This window comes from Podarcis raffonei, chromosome 1, assembly GCF_027172205.1.
Source record: "Podarcis raffonei isolate rPodRaf1 chromosome 1, rPodRaf1.pri, whole genome shotgun sequence".
Lineage (NCBI taxonomy): Eukaryota > Metazoa > Chordata > Lepidosauria > Squamata > Lacertidae > Podarcis > Podarcis raffonei.
The window spans coordinates 37,591,814-37,608,156 of record NC_070602.1 but is presented as its reverse complement, the minus strand read 5'-3'; the positions used below and the strand labels follow the sequence as shown (position 1 = coordinate 37,608,156).

Genomic DNA, 16,343 nt, shown 5'->3' with positions numbered 1-16,343 from the left:
CTGAATAGTGATGAAATCTAGTAGTGATGAAAGAATGCTAAAGATGTACTGGTGTCATAGAGATAGTGTCCAGTAAGTACACTGACAAACTGGGCTGCCATATTCAGGTAGGTAGTCGTGTTGGTCTGACGCAGTCAAAATAAATAAAAAAATGTCCAGTAGCACCTTAGAGACCAACTAAGTTTGTTCTGGGTATAAGCTTTTGTGTGCATGCACACTTCTTCAGATGGGCTGCCATATGAAACTGGCAGTTAACATGCAAAATCAAGGAAAGCTAAATAAACAAACTTTGTATTCTGCGTGAAATAATTGAGTAGCATTTAATTTCAGTATTTTCAGAAAATATTGTTTGCAATACCAAATAAGGTATGAAGAGTTTTGCTCAAATGTAAAAGTCTAGCCAGTTTAAGGCAATTCATATTTACTTAACCGAAACAAACGTAAAACAAAACAAAAGTCTGAATCTTAAAGTAACAAGGTTCAATGTTTTCAAATCTCTCAAATAGTTATAGTTTAGAACAAAAAACCCAAAGTTACATAGTTTGAAATCCCAATATTCTCAAATGGGAAAGTTAGATGGTATGTTTTAATCTCTTCTATGAAAGACATGGGTACTGAAACATTCATAACACCTCCATGTACCCAGCATGAAGTACATAACCTTTCAAAGTGTTTCCCCCAAACAGAAGTGAACGTCTGTTGTATTCAAGTAATGAGGAAGCCTAAAACACCATGTAGATGTATAACAAAATTTTCCAGACTACCTAAAAATTTATATCAAAACACAAGTAACACGTCACACAGAACATAATACGAGATAAATGATGTTACCGAAATAATATACAAATCTACATTTGATATTCAGCATTCATTCAATACTGGAAGTTTTGATACATATTTCAGAGTAGATCCTATTGGTTTTAATAGGTCTTCAGTATAAGTATGGTTATACTGAAAAACCTAAGGCAGACTAAAAAATGCACATTTTATTTAAAATATTGTATTTCCTCCTTTCATCCACTTGCTTTTACAATGCAGTTAATCTTGAATAAAAACCAATAGTCATTTTAAATCTTAAAAAAAGCATTCAGTAAAAAGATCATGAGAATAGCTTCTCAATTTCCAGTATGTACTGCCTTTTATGCTATGACACTACAGCCTCTGAGGGTCAGATTAATTAAGATCAACAGCAGCTGCAGTGCAACGTGAGAAGCACACTGTCACAATTCCCACCAGTCTAGCCCAATTACCTGCAGCATTCCAGCACTGGACAACTGACAACCTTCAAGTCTCTACCAAGTCATTCCTTCCCACCGGACTAACGATAAACATTAAAAACAAACTAACCTCTTTTTGAGAAGGGCTGCAACACCAGCTGCACCTGCTGAAAACTGCAAAGATGAATCCCAGAAATGTTTGTTAGTCGGATCTCTACAGATGTTGTTGAACTTAACCAGAACCAAGTTCAAAGATGGAAATGAGGCAGCAATCAACCCCAAACTTCAGAGCAATTTTAACTTTCAAAATCTGCAATCTGATTTAAAGAATTAGCATTTTCTTTTCTAATTTGCAAGATCGTTTTTAAACCAAAATAGTTATTTGTTTAAAACCGATATTGTTCGAAAAATTAATTTTCCGAATCATTTTCGGCAAAAGTAATTTTATCCTTCAAAACGAGGTGACAGGACTTTAAAAGAATTTTTAAAAATCAATTATTAAAATAAGTGAAAGAGCAAAGAGGTAAAGTGACAACTTAAGACTTCTGTTAAACTGGAAGTTCACCAAAATTATGTTTGTATTAAGATATCTAAAATTACCTTTATTTCCTTTCTAAAACAAATTCACTTCCATGATCAGGTATTAGGAACCTCACTGCCATTCCAAATAGCATTTCATTTTTTAAATGCTGTCTGAAAGATATTTATTGTGCAGATTATTTTACTAGTGCATTGAGATTTTTACCTTCACGCCATCACTATAAAGCTAAGCAGCAGTTTAAAATGAAGCAATAAGGATTCTTTCTGAAATGGATGCGGCTTTCTTGGTTCCTCTATAAAACTCCACATGCCCTCCAATATTAACTATATAAAAACACTGCACACAGAAAAATAATTCTCTATTAATAATGTGTCTAAGTAAACTGAATTCCATAATTTAAAAAAAAATAACAAGTTCCTTCTTTAACATTGTTCTGTCATCCTCAAATAAATTTGGCCTATAAACCTTTCAAAAAACTAATCCACTGTGCATGCTGATAAGTAAAAGTTGCAAAACATATAGGCAACTTGTAGATGTCTCCTGGCTATGCTCATCAATCTGATCCCAAAACTCTTTCTAGCGGAATTCCTTTCCACTGGTTGCATTAAGATTCACTCAGTGAGTGATTTGCTGGAATGTATGACCACCATATTTTAGTTTAGAAAGAAGTTTCCTCCAGGAACTCATCTGAATTGATCAAATGGAGGGGAGATGTGATTGTACACCATCCTGCCCTGCAGTAGGGTGCTAGATCAGGTGACTATTTTTCCTCTCCTAGCAACATTTTTAAGGCTGAAATCCTACATACACTTAGCGAAAAGTACACATTCATAAACTGATAGATCAGTTTGTTAATGTTGAAGATTGTACACTAAATGCCTATCATTTTTTTATTATTTAAGGGACGAGGTGGGCTTAGAGAAACTTTAATACAGGCATTTCAATTCAGAACAAATCCACTCTTTTTAAAGTTTTATTCAACAATCATAAGATCAACCACCAAATCAACAAGGGACAAAAACCACAAAAGTACTAAAAGTCCCCAACACCCAGAAAGCATATTTAATGGAAATGCTGCATATTTCCCCCATATTAAAGAAAATATAACATTACACACAAAAAGCTACCTCCACGTCATACAGAATTCTCATCCATTTATAGCTTAATTCGGAACACTAATAAATAAATAAATCAGAACCTAACTTGTTTTTTCTCATTAAAGAAGACTTTGCAAGATCAATGACAGCTGTACAACTGAGAATTATACCTTCAAATAGCTAGTATTCAATGCTTGGGCATTTAAGAGTTAAAAACCCAAGAGAACTAAGCTTTCCAGATCTATCTCAGTGACCACAATTACCACAATGATCACATACTCAGCATTACTACTTTCTTCAGAAACAATCCTCCTGAGTAAAAAATGGTAGTAGCAATACAACCTGTAGCAACATGTCTATATTTAAGCATCCTAAAATAAGGACACATTTTGTGGGGCAGGGTGGGAATGACATGTACCATGAAAGCTAAAACGTAATGGGACAGATGTGTCAGCCTTTTATATGAATGACATCCTTGCTGGAATACATCTCTAAGCATCTGGACAGCCACACTGCACACAGCTATTCACATTCATATCTTAATTTCAACCACACCTACACTGTAACCTAATATATGAAGTCAGAAATAAATCCCATTGAGTTCAATGGGACTTTTTCCAGGGTGAGTATAGGATTGCAGTCTCAATCATTTAACAGCTTTCGTTTAACAAGGAGAGATTTAAAATTACAATTTTTTTTTTAGCGAAGAAATGACTGCTGAACTTAAACAAAAAAACTATTTACCTCTACGCTCTCATTACTTTCTCAAAGTCCATAGCATTTTGTGAGAACACCCTTTGAAAGGTTGCCTGTGGGGTTATTATTTTGAAATTATGAACTTCAGGAAAATACTGGTGTACATTTGGTCTTTAAAAAGGGGGGATAACATTTTCAAGGTCATAACTCATAAAATTCCTGTTCAACATGTTTTACTGAACTTCTCCATAACTCTTCCTCAGATTTTATTAATATCAGTCAAATACTAAAAGCAAGTGATATAGAATATCATTTCACAAAGTAACTATGCATTTCCTTTTAAACTATTGAGTTCCTTTAAAATGTCATAAAATCAATGGGATTTTAAGTAAGAAAATATTTTCAGTGTGTGTTGCATACACCCAGATTTCATATGTCATAAGGAAAGAATTACCAGTCATACATGTATGTACAGCAGCTTTTTTATTTTATTTCAAACACAGAATACACAATAAATCTATCTACCATACAGCAAACAAGAAAAAGTCAGCAGACTATTATCTGCAGTTGTCCTATTTTATCAAGTAGTATTACTGGAAATTCCAAAGCAGAATTACTGGACATTCCAAATCAGAATTCTGCAGTATTATCTTTCCTTAAACATTCTTATTTTCTAGTTATTAGATTATAAGTAGAGAAGCACAGACAGACAATGCTTACCTGTTTTTTAACAGTTTTGTGCCCAAATAAGGATATTCATTCTGAGCATTTGGCCAATTTTACTTACACTCTGGATGAAAAGTGTTTTGATAACCTGGATTAACTTGAAAATGCTTGCTAATATCCCAAACTAGTCAAAGGGCAGCAGCACTGAGGGGTTTTCTTCAAAGTATGCCAATAGTATGATTCATATAACTAGCTGCAATTAATTTTGTTACTTCTGGTCATATCAGATTAACTAAACTTACTCTGTGCTAAATACAAACTAACATGGAATATAGTTCACAAACGCAACTATCATTGATACGCACAAAAAGTTTTATAATCTAGCTGTTGCCATTGAACTGTATAACTGCCAGGCATCTATGGAACAATTAATACCTTTAAGTATTACATTGATCAAAACTCTAGTTGGATACAATATTTACAACGCTAATTGAAAATTCACACCTACACAAAATCAGTGTCTAGTCTAATTTAAGGATGATCAGAAGTTAGTATAGTTCAGATTAAGACTTCAGGATTTATAAATGGAAGAAACCCAAATTACAGTAGGTTGGAGAATCCATGAGCTCAAACTATGCGTCAGGCTCATGTTCAGTTCTAAACAGAAACATTAACTAGCACCATTAAAGAGTGACATGTTTATGTAGTTTATGGATGCCCATATTTATTTATTCACTAAAATTGATCAACACTGTGGTTTCAAATATAAACGAGGTCTCACAGGACCAAAATTAGTGATTAGTAAATAACAACAACAAGGGATTAGTTTACACCTGTTACAGTCAAACTGTACAAGCTCTCTCTCATGCTGGCATTTCTTCAGAGGGAACCTGTTTACGTCACAGGAACACTTCACACAAGGCTGTAAACCCCTCATCATGCCTTGTCTTTTTTTTTAACCTTCAGAGGAAATTTCTATTAAAATCTTTGCATCCGCCCAATTCAACACTTAATATTGATTTTAATTAGAATGGAAAGGACTCCTGTTAATGTAGCAAACAAAAGATTCCAATCTTGCTTAATACTATATAGCTAAATCAAAGGTTATGATTTAGAATTTGCATTGATGATCAAACACAAATTCTTCTGCACTGTCATCTCACATTGGCTACTCTTATGAATATCACAAACACATCTGTAATTTATTCATCTATTGTCTCCAAACTCAATTTGCCATTATAGCTATAATCCAAAACTGTCACAATTTTATGTCCATATCGATTATGTCATCTATATACCGGCTTTCACTTTTTAAAAATATACAAGCTTTTTCATCAACATTTTAAATACTATTTCATGAAAAAGACACCATTCACAAAAAATAACGCATTGCTATATACTGCATCTTGAATGGAATTTTTCATATAATTCTTTGAACACATACACTCTCAGCCTCTGTACCACAACTATCACAAGAGAATAACAACCTTTGTATCAAACAACAATGATCCACTTCGGAATTTAAGACAGTAGAAAATGAAACACTCTTGTTTTACTCATGACAGTCTTTCTAACTAGTTTACAAGATTCAATCATATCTGTGAGCCAGTACCAAATATAAAGAATTTTTCTTTTCATTACAAGAAAAAAGAAAACAGGCCATCTCAATGGAAAGCCACCAGTGCTAGAGTTAAGAAAAATCAAATGACTATCAGAACACTTCCTTTATTGACAATGTTTCTTTTATCAATAATGCTTCATTACTGGTCTATATAAAGAAATGTTGCTTTTAATTTACATTAAATACCTCCACACCAGTTTAGAAATCTTTATCAACATTATGCATTCAAAAATGATAATAAAACACTATATATGAATTATACAGCCTTCAGTATGTATATTTTATAATTCAATCTTATAGTACTTATGTGTACAATATTCTTAGAGTCTAAATTTCCAAACAAAATTATTTGTATTCTTTCGCAATAGGTTTCCGTTATATATCACAATTGTGAAAAATACACAAAATCAAAGAAACATCTGAAGAGCAGCACTTGGAATTTATTTCATGTTAAGATGTATGAACAAAGCAATGAAGCAGAACCAAAGTACGTAATGGATTTAAGGTAAATGGCCTATTCTACAAGGAGAACCTGTGTTTTTACTTATGAGCTTAATTGCCATAATGTCTGAAAACTTCAGCAAAACCTGTAATGCCAGCTGTCAAACAGCCTGTTTTTTAAAAAAACATTTCTTGCAATAAGATGAACTGTGTAGAACACACATGCATAATAGCAATGATTCTTAGTTTTTCCACAATCAGGTTTAGACAGCGAGCTATCTTTTCTTTATTGCAAAATAACAAATACCAATATATTTACTTAGAATTGCTTGTGAAAATGCATTTTACTATTCAAGAATGCCAGTTATTGTAGTGGTATGCTAATACTATTTAATTCTACAGGTACGCTAATGTTGTTTAATTATACAGAATGTGGATACATTACCCTAGGGATTTAACAAATAATCTTCTAAAGCTTGCACCTACCTGGATAAAAGTCTTTGGATTTAGAGAGCTTGATGGTAGCTCCAGTCTCTTTCTGCAGCTGAACAATTGTCTGTCCTCCCTTCCCAATTATAGATCCAGCCGCATAACTAGGTATGAGGACCTTTAGAAAATATTGGCCGTCCTCTGAAAAAATTGAGATATTGAAGGTTAATTAGCTGCCTAAAATCTCATTCATCCTCAAACCTACAAAAATATGCCTTTCTATTATAGTATTAACGTACAGGTATTCTGCACAGATATGTAACCAGTTGCACTATCCTTCATATCCGCTGTGAAAAAATGAAGAATCTAATGAATTGTCCTTAATTTGGTGGTGCTATGAGAAGCAATGACCCAATTCAAGTTGTAATTCTGAATGTAAAATAGTTACTAAGGTATGAAATAACTCTTCAGAAAGAAAGAAAATACCTTACACAAGAATTTTGTCAAGAACTACAACTTTCCCTAAAAATGCTGCAAACTGGAAAGAAAACATTAAAAGGGCATTTGTTCACCATTAGCACTGTACTTTCCACAACACACAGCTTTATCCACTAAATCCAAAATTTGAGATTTTATTCAAAGAGTTTTAGCTATTGACAAGAAAACTTGGCAATATAAGTGGATGCAACCATTTGCCTAAGTAATCCAGATGTATTTTTAAATGCTTCTCAAGTGGCAATGATCTCTTAATCAAAGGACATTAATAATATTTCCCCCTTTAAAAAAACCTGGAGTCATGCATACACTTTAAAAGGTGACTGCTTATGTCATGCCCAATGTAATGCCCAAATCAGAGCAAAACGAAAGAAAGAAAAAAGCCAGAACTGGGGAATGAATCAAATATTTCTTTACAACTGAACAATTTGCTCCTCCAATGAATGACATCAATTCTATGGACCTTAAAGAAACTGCTCTGAAAGGATCTCATGTAAAAACAACACACACATTTAAGCCCTCTTTATTAAAACACAAATACACACCCCTATCTGCTTTTTCACAGCTTAACCTAAAAATGCATCATTACAGAACTTTGCTTCTATAAAGGAGCAGGTTCAGAGCCATCCTACTTTTCTTTGAGAGTCTATGTCCCAGCTAGTACAGGTGCGCCCCCCACCCCACCCCGCAAAGACATTATACAAACAGTTAAATACACGAGCTATCTAGTTCTGCTGTTTGTTAATGTTGGATGAATAAATTCACCTCTGCCTCGGTGCATTGTTATGAAGACTCCAGTGCAAATGAATAGAGGAGATGCTGGTCCCGTTATAACTCATCTCATCCAGGAAGAGCAGGATGTTAACTAACAAGTCACCGCACCAAGACAGGCAACTCCCGCCCTCCCTCCGCAAACCTCTCTCTGACACACACACACGCGCGCACACATCCCATCACCGTAACCCAACCCCAGGAAGAACAAATCTTTGCAACATTTTCCACCGTAACAGAAAGTGGTGCCAGGAAATCGGCAAGATTTTTGTTGTATTGGGTGGGTGGGAGGGGAAAAAAAATCTACCTGGCGACTCACGAGAGGGGGGGCTTAAGAGGGGTTGGGGGGAGTGAAAGTGCTTCTTTTCATCCGCCATTTATTCATTTAGTTTCTCCCAATTGTTCAAAGGCGTGCGCTGGTTAGGGGGGCGGGGGGGGGGAAGAAAGAGAGAGAAAGAAGCAGGCGAAAGCAGCAGCCCTGGGCTTGGTACAGCCCGGTGGGTCGAGGCTGAACAGCCCTCCCCTCCACCCCACCGCGACCCCAAGTCAGGACGAATATGCGAAATTAAAATAAAACGGGGCTGCTAGATGCTCGGAAAGCGGCGCCATTTTGATGAATGATAACATTAGAGAAATAAGGAATGTTTGGGGAAAGGGAAAGGAGGGCGAGGTGAGGCGAGGAGGCAGGTAGGAAAGGGGAAGGTGGGTGGGGAATTTGGGAGGAGGAAGAGGAGGAGGGGAAGGAGGAGGAGGAGGTGGTGGAGGGGGGGGCGAATACCCACCGCCCGTGTTGGTCCTTTTGGTGCTGCCGGCTTCGGGGGGAGCTTCAAGTGGTCTTTTCCGAGAGTCCGGCGGGTCCAGGTCTATGGGCACCCCAGTGTGGGTCCCGTTCTGCTGGATGGGAGCTGCCGCCATCATGTTTGCTGCCGCCGCGAGAAGGATAACTGGCTTCTCCCTTCGGGGTGGGGGGGAGCAGGGAGGGGGGAGGAGGAAGGAAGGGGGGGCTCGTCCCGCTTCTTTCGGGCTTCTTCTTGTCCTTTTAAAAGCTCGAGCTAATCTGGCAAGTCCAACACCCCCTTTCCCCAAAAGGATGGGGTTTTTTGGGGGGTGGGGGCTGGAGGAAGAGGAGGAGGAGGGTTTGTTTATCTGGCACCGGTGAAATGGGTGGGTGGGGAGGGGAGGAAAGGGGTGGGGGGGGTGGGAAGCCAGGCAGGACGAGTGGCTGAAGGAGCAGCTGCAGTGCAGTGCCAGCAAGCAGAAGCTGAGGTAAAAGAGAGAGAAGGGGGAAAAGGGAAAAGAAAATTAAAAAAGGGAAAAGAGGGGAAGAAAGGGGGGGTGGGGTGGGGTGGGAGGGGGGAGAAAGAGAAAACAAGAGGAGAGAAGAGAGGTAGGGGAGGAGGAGGAGGGGGGAGAAAGTGAGACGGAGGAGAGAGAGAGAGTGAGAGAGAGGGGGGAAGGAGGGAGAGAGAGAAAGGAGGGGGGACGGGAATGAGTGAGTGAAGCAGCGGAGGGAGGGAGGGAGGGAGCGAGGCTGACGAGGAGGAGCGAGCGAGGTGGCTGAGCGGGTAGGTGGCTGAGCGAGCCAGGGAGCGGGAGAGAGAGAAGAGGAGGAGGAGGAGGGGGATAATTCAGGGAATTTGCCTCTGTGGCCCCTTCAGCCTCCACTCCCCGCCTTTTTCTTTCCTTTTCCCCTCCCCTCCTCTCCCCTGCCTCTAGTCGTGCGCCTGCTGCTGCAGCTGGTGTCGAGCGGCTGCCTGAGCTGAGGAGAGCTGCCTCTGGTCGTGGCTGTGGCGGTGCTGCTGCTGCTGCTGCTGCTTTCGCGCTCTCATTCTCTCCCCGTTTACGAGTCTTGTCTGTGGCGCGCTGCCGGGCTAGACTCTCTCTTCAGTCAGGAGTTGCTCTCGCTTGAGCCGCTTCTCTCGCTCCCTCCCTCCCTCCTGCGCGCGCACAGGCACTCTCTCGCGCGCGCCCTCGCACAAAAACTCAGGAGCTCGTGGCTTTCGGTTGTGTGGGAAACCGGCTCGCGCTCCTTTCCCCTTCCCTCAGCGACACCCCCATAACCCAAACAGGGTTTTTTAAAAAAGAGGGAGGGGGGAGGAGGACTAGAGGGGGCGTGAGGAAAAGGGGGGGGCCGAGAGAGAGATGACAGTTAAATTTTATATATATATATATATTAAGGCAGGCCTTAGACGGAAGGATGGGGGTTTGAGCCAATAGGAGCTCCGGAGTGCTGAGCTCGGATTGGAGGGTTGAACCAATCAGAAGAGACTTGTGGAACGGGGGCCCCACGCTGCCCTTAACACCCCTTAACGCATAGAGAGGAATAGGTGTCTTTCTTCACTACCACGGGCGGAAAAGCGGCCCTGGGCAAAAGCTGCTGGGAAAGGAACACCACACGCTACACACACAAGCAGAACTCGTGTCCATAAACAGGGCTGGTTCCAGGTTCGCGCCGGGAGACCTTGTCAACCGCAACCGCATCTTAAGCGAGCGGGCAAAGTTGGCAGGTCATGCGCTTTCTCTCCTGGGGCAGCGCGGTGGCGAGGGAGAGCAGGTGTGCGAGCGGGGAAAGGGCAGCCGGCTGCCCCTTGTCAGGAGCAGCTGCCTCAGTCAACCTCCCGCTGGCTCGCTTCTCCCCCGCTGGGAATTGGGGAGTCCAGTCCTCCCCATTGCGCTGCCCAGAGGAGGGAGGGTGAGCCAGCACAGGGGCAAGTGGTGGTCTTCCCCCCAAAAAAACACACACCCCGCATCAGCTGAGGCTTCTTGCTCGCCTTCTCACACTGGAAGCCTCCTAGTGGGACCCAAGCCACCCAAAAGAGGCAGTAAACTGGCAGTATGCCGAGATCATTGGGTCAATATTACCTACACTGGCTGGCAGCATGATTCGGGGGTCCCCACGCAGCCTGGAGATTCTTGCCTTCTGCATGCAGAACATGCACAGTGCATTGTCCCTTCGGCCAGTTCTACCCATGCAGTGACACTTCCTTGGATCAAGCACTCGCCTGCTTTCACAAGCAACTGCCACCTGCACCTGGAGTGTGTGTGTGTCCAGGCAGGGGGACCTATAGGAAGCTGCCTTATATGCAGAGTGAGACCAGTGTTACTTCTACCCCAGTACCCTCTACATGAGCCGGCAGCAGCACTCCCCACGTGTTCGGACGGAAACCTTTCCCAGCTCCCCTGGAGATGCCAGGGATTGAACCTGGGACCTTCTGCATACAAAGCAAATGCGCCACCACCAAACGACCGCTCTTCCCCAAGGGGAGGAGGTGTTAGCACTGCTACGCTCTGCAGCTCAAATTGGGCCCAATGGGGCCACCCAGAGTGAGCAAGAAAGCAAGAGCAAATTATGCCACTCTTGACAGCAGAAGCCACCACCTCTTTCCTTTCTCTGACACATGAGGAAGGATTCAGCTTGCTCAGCTCAGTCACCATTGCCCAGCTCCCCAGGCTGTTGTTGCCTCTGCCTCCCTGCACATGTATCCACTTCCTCTGGGCACCTAGGTGTTTGGGTTTGGTCCAAGTCTTCTTTCCTGTGCCATCCAAAGAAAGAGAAAAAGATGGCAGGGGCATCTTGCGTTCTTTCTCTGAACAGACCTGACACCCCAGACTAGAGATCAAGGGCAAGTAAGCAAGAGGAGGTCACAGCATATAGAGCTCTCTAGGCTCAGTTCTTCTGCCATAGCACCACCTAGAAAGAGAAGTCAAGCAAGCAGAAGCAGGAGAAACTTTCCTACCATGTTTCCTACTGTGTCTTTATCTGTGCTCTCCCTTTCAGTGGTAGAGCAAACTAAATCCTTGCATCCACATCTCTCAGAAGGAGAGGGTAGGTGAGCAATTGGAGACAGCGGTAGCCATTCCTTGATACCACCGCTTGCCCACTTTTGCAGGTGAGTAAGCAGCCCCCTCCCTGTGTCATCTGCATGTCATATAGCAAGGGGGCCCATCTACCCAAGAGCACATGGTTAATGTATGTGAGTTTTCCTGAGGAGCCGGGGCCTCAGTAGCTGCTGGTTGCTGCCAGTTTTGTAAATAAACACATGCTTCTCCTGCTCCAGAAACAGCTACTGGTTGCTTTACTGCTAATTTGCCACATTAACATTAAAATATTAATCAAGAGGAAGGAGAGCTTAAAAGCAGCCTCATAAAAAAGGGAAAACACTCTAATAATGACTGGAAGCACTAACCTAGTTTTCTTTGGTTGTGGGGCATGCAAAACATGAATTACACGGAGTAGCTTCAGATTCCTCAGTCGCCTTTGGCTATGTTGCTTCTTGAGGATTACAGATACAGTGGTACCTCCGGTTACAGACACTTCAGGTTACAGACTCTGCTAACCCAGAAATAGTACCTCAGGTTAAGAACTTTGCTTCAGGATGAGAACAGAAATTGCACAACGGCGGCAGCTGGAGGCCCCATTAGCTAAAGTGGTACCTCAGGTTAAGAACAGTTTCAGGTTAAGACCGGACCTCCAGAATGAATTAAGTTCTTAACCCGAGGTACCACTGTATTGTGTACTCTCCAGCAATTAAACCACAATAGCTGTCAGTTACATGTCGATAATCAGCACCGTAAATTAAAATCTCTTTGCTTATAAGCATGCACTTAAAAAGAGAGAATTAATCTACCGTATTTTTCGCTCTATAACACGCACCCGACCATAACACGCACGTAATTTTTAGAGGAGGAAAATCCGTAGGCATGCCACCCATAGGCATTCCCTCCAAAACACGCACAGACATTTCCCCTTACTTTTTAGGAGGAAAAAAGTGAGTGTTATGGTGCAAAAAATACGGTACTTTTCTAGAACTATCAGTAATGTGAGTATATCAGTGTTTTTAAGGTCTCACTCACTGGTGGCCCACCAAATTAGCAATTGTGCCACTGCAAGCTGTATCTAAATATAAAGCAATGCCACACTAGTGCATTCCACAGTACATATAGCATTTCCATGTCTTCAAGTGGTTTTGTCTATTTTACTGAGTTGGAGAGCGCACTCATGCCATGCATTGGCTACCAAGTATAACTAATCCAAGTTAAGCAGACCCAAGTACATACGCTGTTAACCATTTTTTCCTTCTCACAGTTAATATCCTCCATATATTTAGAAGCCCCCTTTTAGAAGCCACCTAAACTTGTAGCTATCACAATGCTTGGTACCAATGAATTCCTTCAATCAATTATATATTACATGGAGTTGTACTAGCACTCTTTGTTTGCCCTGAATAAACAGCTAGTTAATTTCATTGGATAACTCTGAGTTCTAGTGCTTTGAGAGAGAATAATTACCTTTTTCTGTTCACTACCTCCACAACATTCACAACTGAATAACTTTCTGTTATTTTCTTGCTTATTTGTTCCTTTTTCAAGCAAAAAAGCCTTGCTTTGCAGGAAAAATGCTTCTTCACTCATCATTTTTACTGTCTTCTCCCGATCGACATGTCTTTTTCTTTTCTTTTTTGAGACAGAGCAAATGTTTGTACCAGATGTAGGTGTAGCATAGATTTATATAATGTCATTATAATATTTGATGAATTATACATAGTTTCTTTCCTAGAAATTCCTGCCACAGAATTTGCATATTTACTGTTGCAGCACACCATCCTGCCATTTTCACTGAGCTTCTCACCGTTATCCCATGGTCTCTTTTCTAGCAAGTTAAAACCATTTTAGAGCCCAACAGTATATATCAAAATCAGAATAAATTAATTTTTTAGCCATAAGCCATACAAAATTACAGATGAAGCTATGCAAATTCAAATAGAACTGGAAAAAGCTATGAATCAATTGTCTATCATACTGGTGAAAACAGAATAAAATCACATAGAAATCAATACAGTGGTACCTCTGGTTACAAACGCTTCTGGTTACAAACGCTTCAGGTTACAAGCTCCGCTAACCCAGAAGTAGCTGCTCCTGGTTGTGAACTTTGCTCCAGGATGCAGACGGAAATCGCATGCCAGAGGCACGCGCGCAGCGGGAAACCCCATTAACGAAAGCATGCCTCAGGATAAGAATGCTTTCAGCTTAAGAATGCACCTCCAGAACGAATTAAGTTTGTAACCAGAGGTACCACTGTAGCCCATCTTACAAACATTCTTATTAATTAATTCTTGTTATATTTAATGGCAGGCAGCACATATATAGCTACAATACAGATAACTTGCTGGAATTTAATCCAATTTCTGCTGGTTTGTCCAGTTTACATAATAATTCGAAACAGGCTAAAGAAAGCTTAGCCCAATGTTTTAACTGATGGGCTATTTGAACAAATAGGTTCCCACCCACCCACAGCTATATTCTCACCAGTACAGAACCTTAGTTTGTATCAGATAAGAAGTTAACACTCATCCAAGTGCTGTAGAAAGAAATTGCTGCAGTCTTCATAAAGTGAAAGCTCTTCTTACAAACAACTTTGGAAGTTATATCAAGTAATTCTCCAGTGCACGCTTAAACATAAACAGCCTGTACCATGGTGCTATTTTTACTTCCACCAGTAGAGATAGATCTTGCTAGATAAACATGTCTGTTGTTCTCCTTTTAAACTCTGTTTATTTCTGCCAACAGTTCAAGTCCAGCAAAGCATGCTAGTGAGAGTTCATGCAAATGAATCTGAGTGATTTCCTAAATCCAAGTAGGCACCTCAGACCAAGTAAACTATAAATGTTCCCTGAGGCAAATTTTAGGGAGTCCATCGGTTGTCATGTTCATAATTTTAATCCAATAATTAAATAGAACCCTGCTATTCAGTTATACAGTTACCCAGTTTAGAAATATTATTTTGGGACTGTTTGGAACTTTAATGTCCCTGAATCATTTGTTCCATATCCAAATTTAACTATTTCACTGTTCTGACTGACTCCAGTTACTGTGTGAATAAGTAACACTATTCCTATTACAATTTCCTGGTGTTTGCCTTCCTCACTTCTTTTCAGTGAAGCACCTTAAGCCTCTGAAAAGGATCTTAAGGTTTGGGAGAAGATAACCTGGTTCCAAGCTGTTAATTGTTTTTGTTATTATTGTCATTTATTAAGGGCTATCAACTTACCCTCATACAACATTAGTAAAAAGACAACCTCCATCTTGAGCAGGCACCCACAAACTTGGCCTTCCAGATGTTTTGGGACTACAACTCCCATCATCCCTAGCTAACAGGACCAGTAGTCAGGGATGATGGGAACTGTAGCCCCAAAACATCTGGAGGGCCGAGTTTGGGGTTGCCTGATCTTGAGGAACTTACAGTTTAAGTGTTGTGTGGGGTGGGGGCAGCAGAGGTAGTTGAGGGGAGAAAGACAGATTAAAGGATAATGGGTGCACATTTGGAAAAGCAATTAAGCATAGTGTCAGTAGTTGATGAAGATTAAGGGGTTGCATTAACAATATTCAAGAAAGAGGTGGGACTTGAGGAAAGCTTTTACCTGTGGCACCTCATCATCACTCAGCGAGGGCATTCTGGAAAGAAGGACAGCAAGAGAATTGGTGGCATCCGAGCAGGAAACATCCAAGTGGCTTTAGTTCTAAATCTTTTTTTTTTTTTTTTTACAAAGCTCTTCAGCAGAAAAAAAGATATTTTAGGTATGGGTATCTCTCCAGTATCTTCTGTTGTGCAAAGAATTTTTATTCCTAGCCTTTCCCTATCTTTTCCAGTATCCCTTTTCATTACCCCCCCCCCTGTAAGCTCGTGTTTCCGCTGTGGCTCCAACTGGTTTCCTTCTGTTTAAATAAGTTTGAGGCTATCATTTAAAAAAAAAAATATTTAGCAATATGTTTATCACAAACGTTCTGGGCATGTAATATTACTGCAACTTTACATTTTATTTGCCGCGTTTTGTGCTCAGGGAGGCTTCCCTTACAAAGTGGAGATCTCCCTAATGGGAAAATGCATGCACTATCCGAGAAGAAAAAGAGAAAAAGTGGAAACAGAAGAAGCTACGCTGGTTTCTGCTCCCTTTTTCAGTGCTTGTTCAGACAAACAAGCCTATGGTTTCTTAACTCCCTTGCCAAGAGTGCTCCAGTTTCACTTGTCTGTCCACTTGCTTGTACATGGATCCTATGTGAGATTTTGCTTCAGCGCCATTTCTTTTTGGGTAGCCCTTCTCCATTTTCGTGCCTCTGCCACCCGCTGTTTCTCATATCCTTCCCCCCTCCCACCCCATGTGTGACAGCTTATGTCAAACTAATTATTCACCTAACTCACAGATGTGGACTGTTGTGAACATTCTGTTGCTGACACCTGCCCTCAGCAGATAGAATCATGGAATCATTGTAGAGTTGGAAAGTACCCCAAGGGTCATGTAGCCACTGCCAAAACAAAAAACCATTTTGTTCTCTCTGTGTAGGCCATATGCAAAATCCTTTACTCTTTTTTT

General features: G+C 40.8%; 1 protein-coding gene and 1 long non-coding RNA gene across 6 annotated transcripts in view; one reads left to right on the top strand and one right to left on the bottom strand.

The window, feature by feature from the left end:
* NOVA1 (NOVA alternative splicing regulator 1) overlaps window positions 1-9,919 on the bottom strand; it is a 142,790-nt gene extending 132,871 nt beyond the window's left edge. The window contains exons 1-2 of one of the 5 annotated variants that reach the window (XM_053381298.1): window positions 8,757-9,918; window positions 6,766-6,909 (exon numbers count right to left, since the gene is read on the bottom strand). In XM_053381298.1, the coding sequence (XP_053237273.1) occupies window positions 6,766-6,909; window positions 8,757-8,892 (280 nt within the window). In that variant the 5' untranslated portion in view covers window positions 8,893-9,918. Of the gene's footprint in view, window positions 1-6,765; window positions 6,910-7,968; window positions 8,124-8,756 lie in introns of those variants that run through there. The other 4 variants (XM_053381288.1, XM_053381308.1, XM_053381318.1 and 1 more) reach the window with 4 other exon arrangements.
* A 794-nt stretch (window positions 9,920-10,713) lies between these two features.
* LOC128410259 (uncharacterized) lies at window positions 10,714-15,752 on the top strand. The gene is made up of 2 exons (XR_008329438.1): window positions 10,714-11,864; window positions 13,061-15,752. It is a non-coding gene; the product is annotated as an uncharacterized LOC128410259 (long non-coding RNA).
* Window positions 15,753-16,343: the final 591 nt, after the last annotated feature.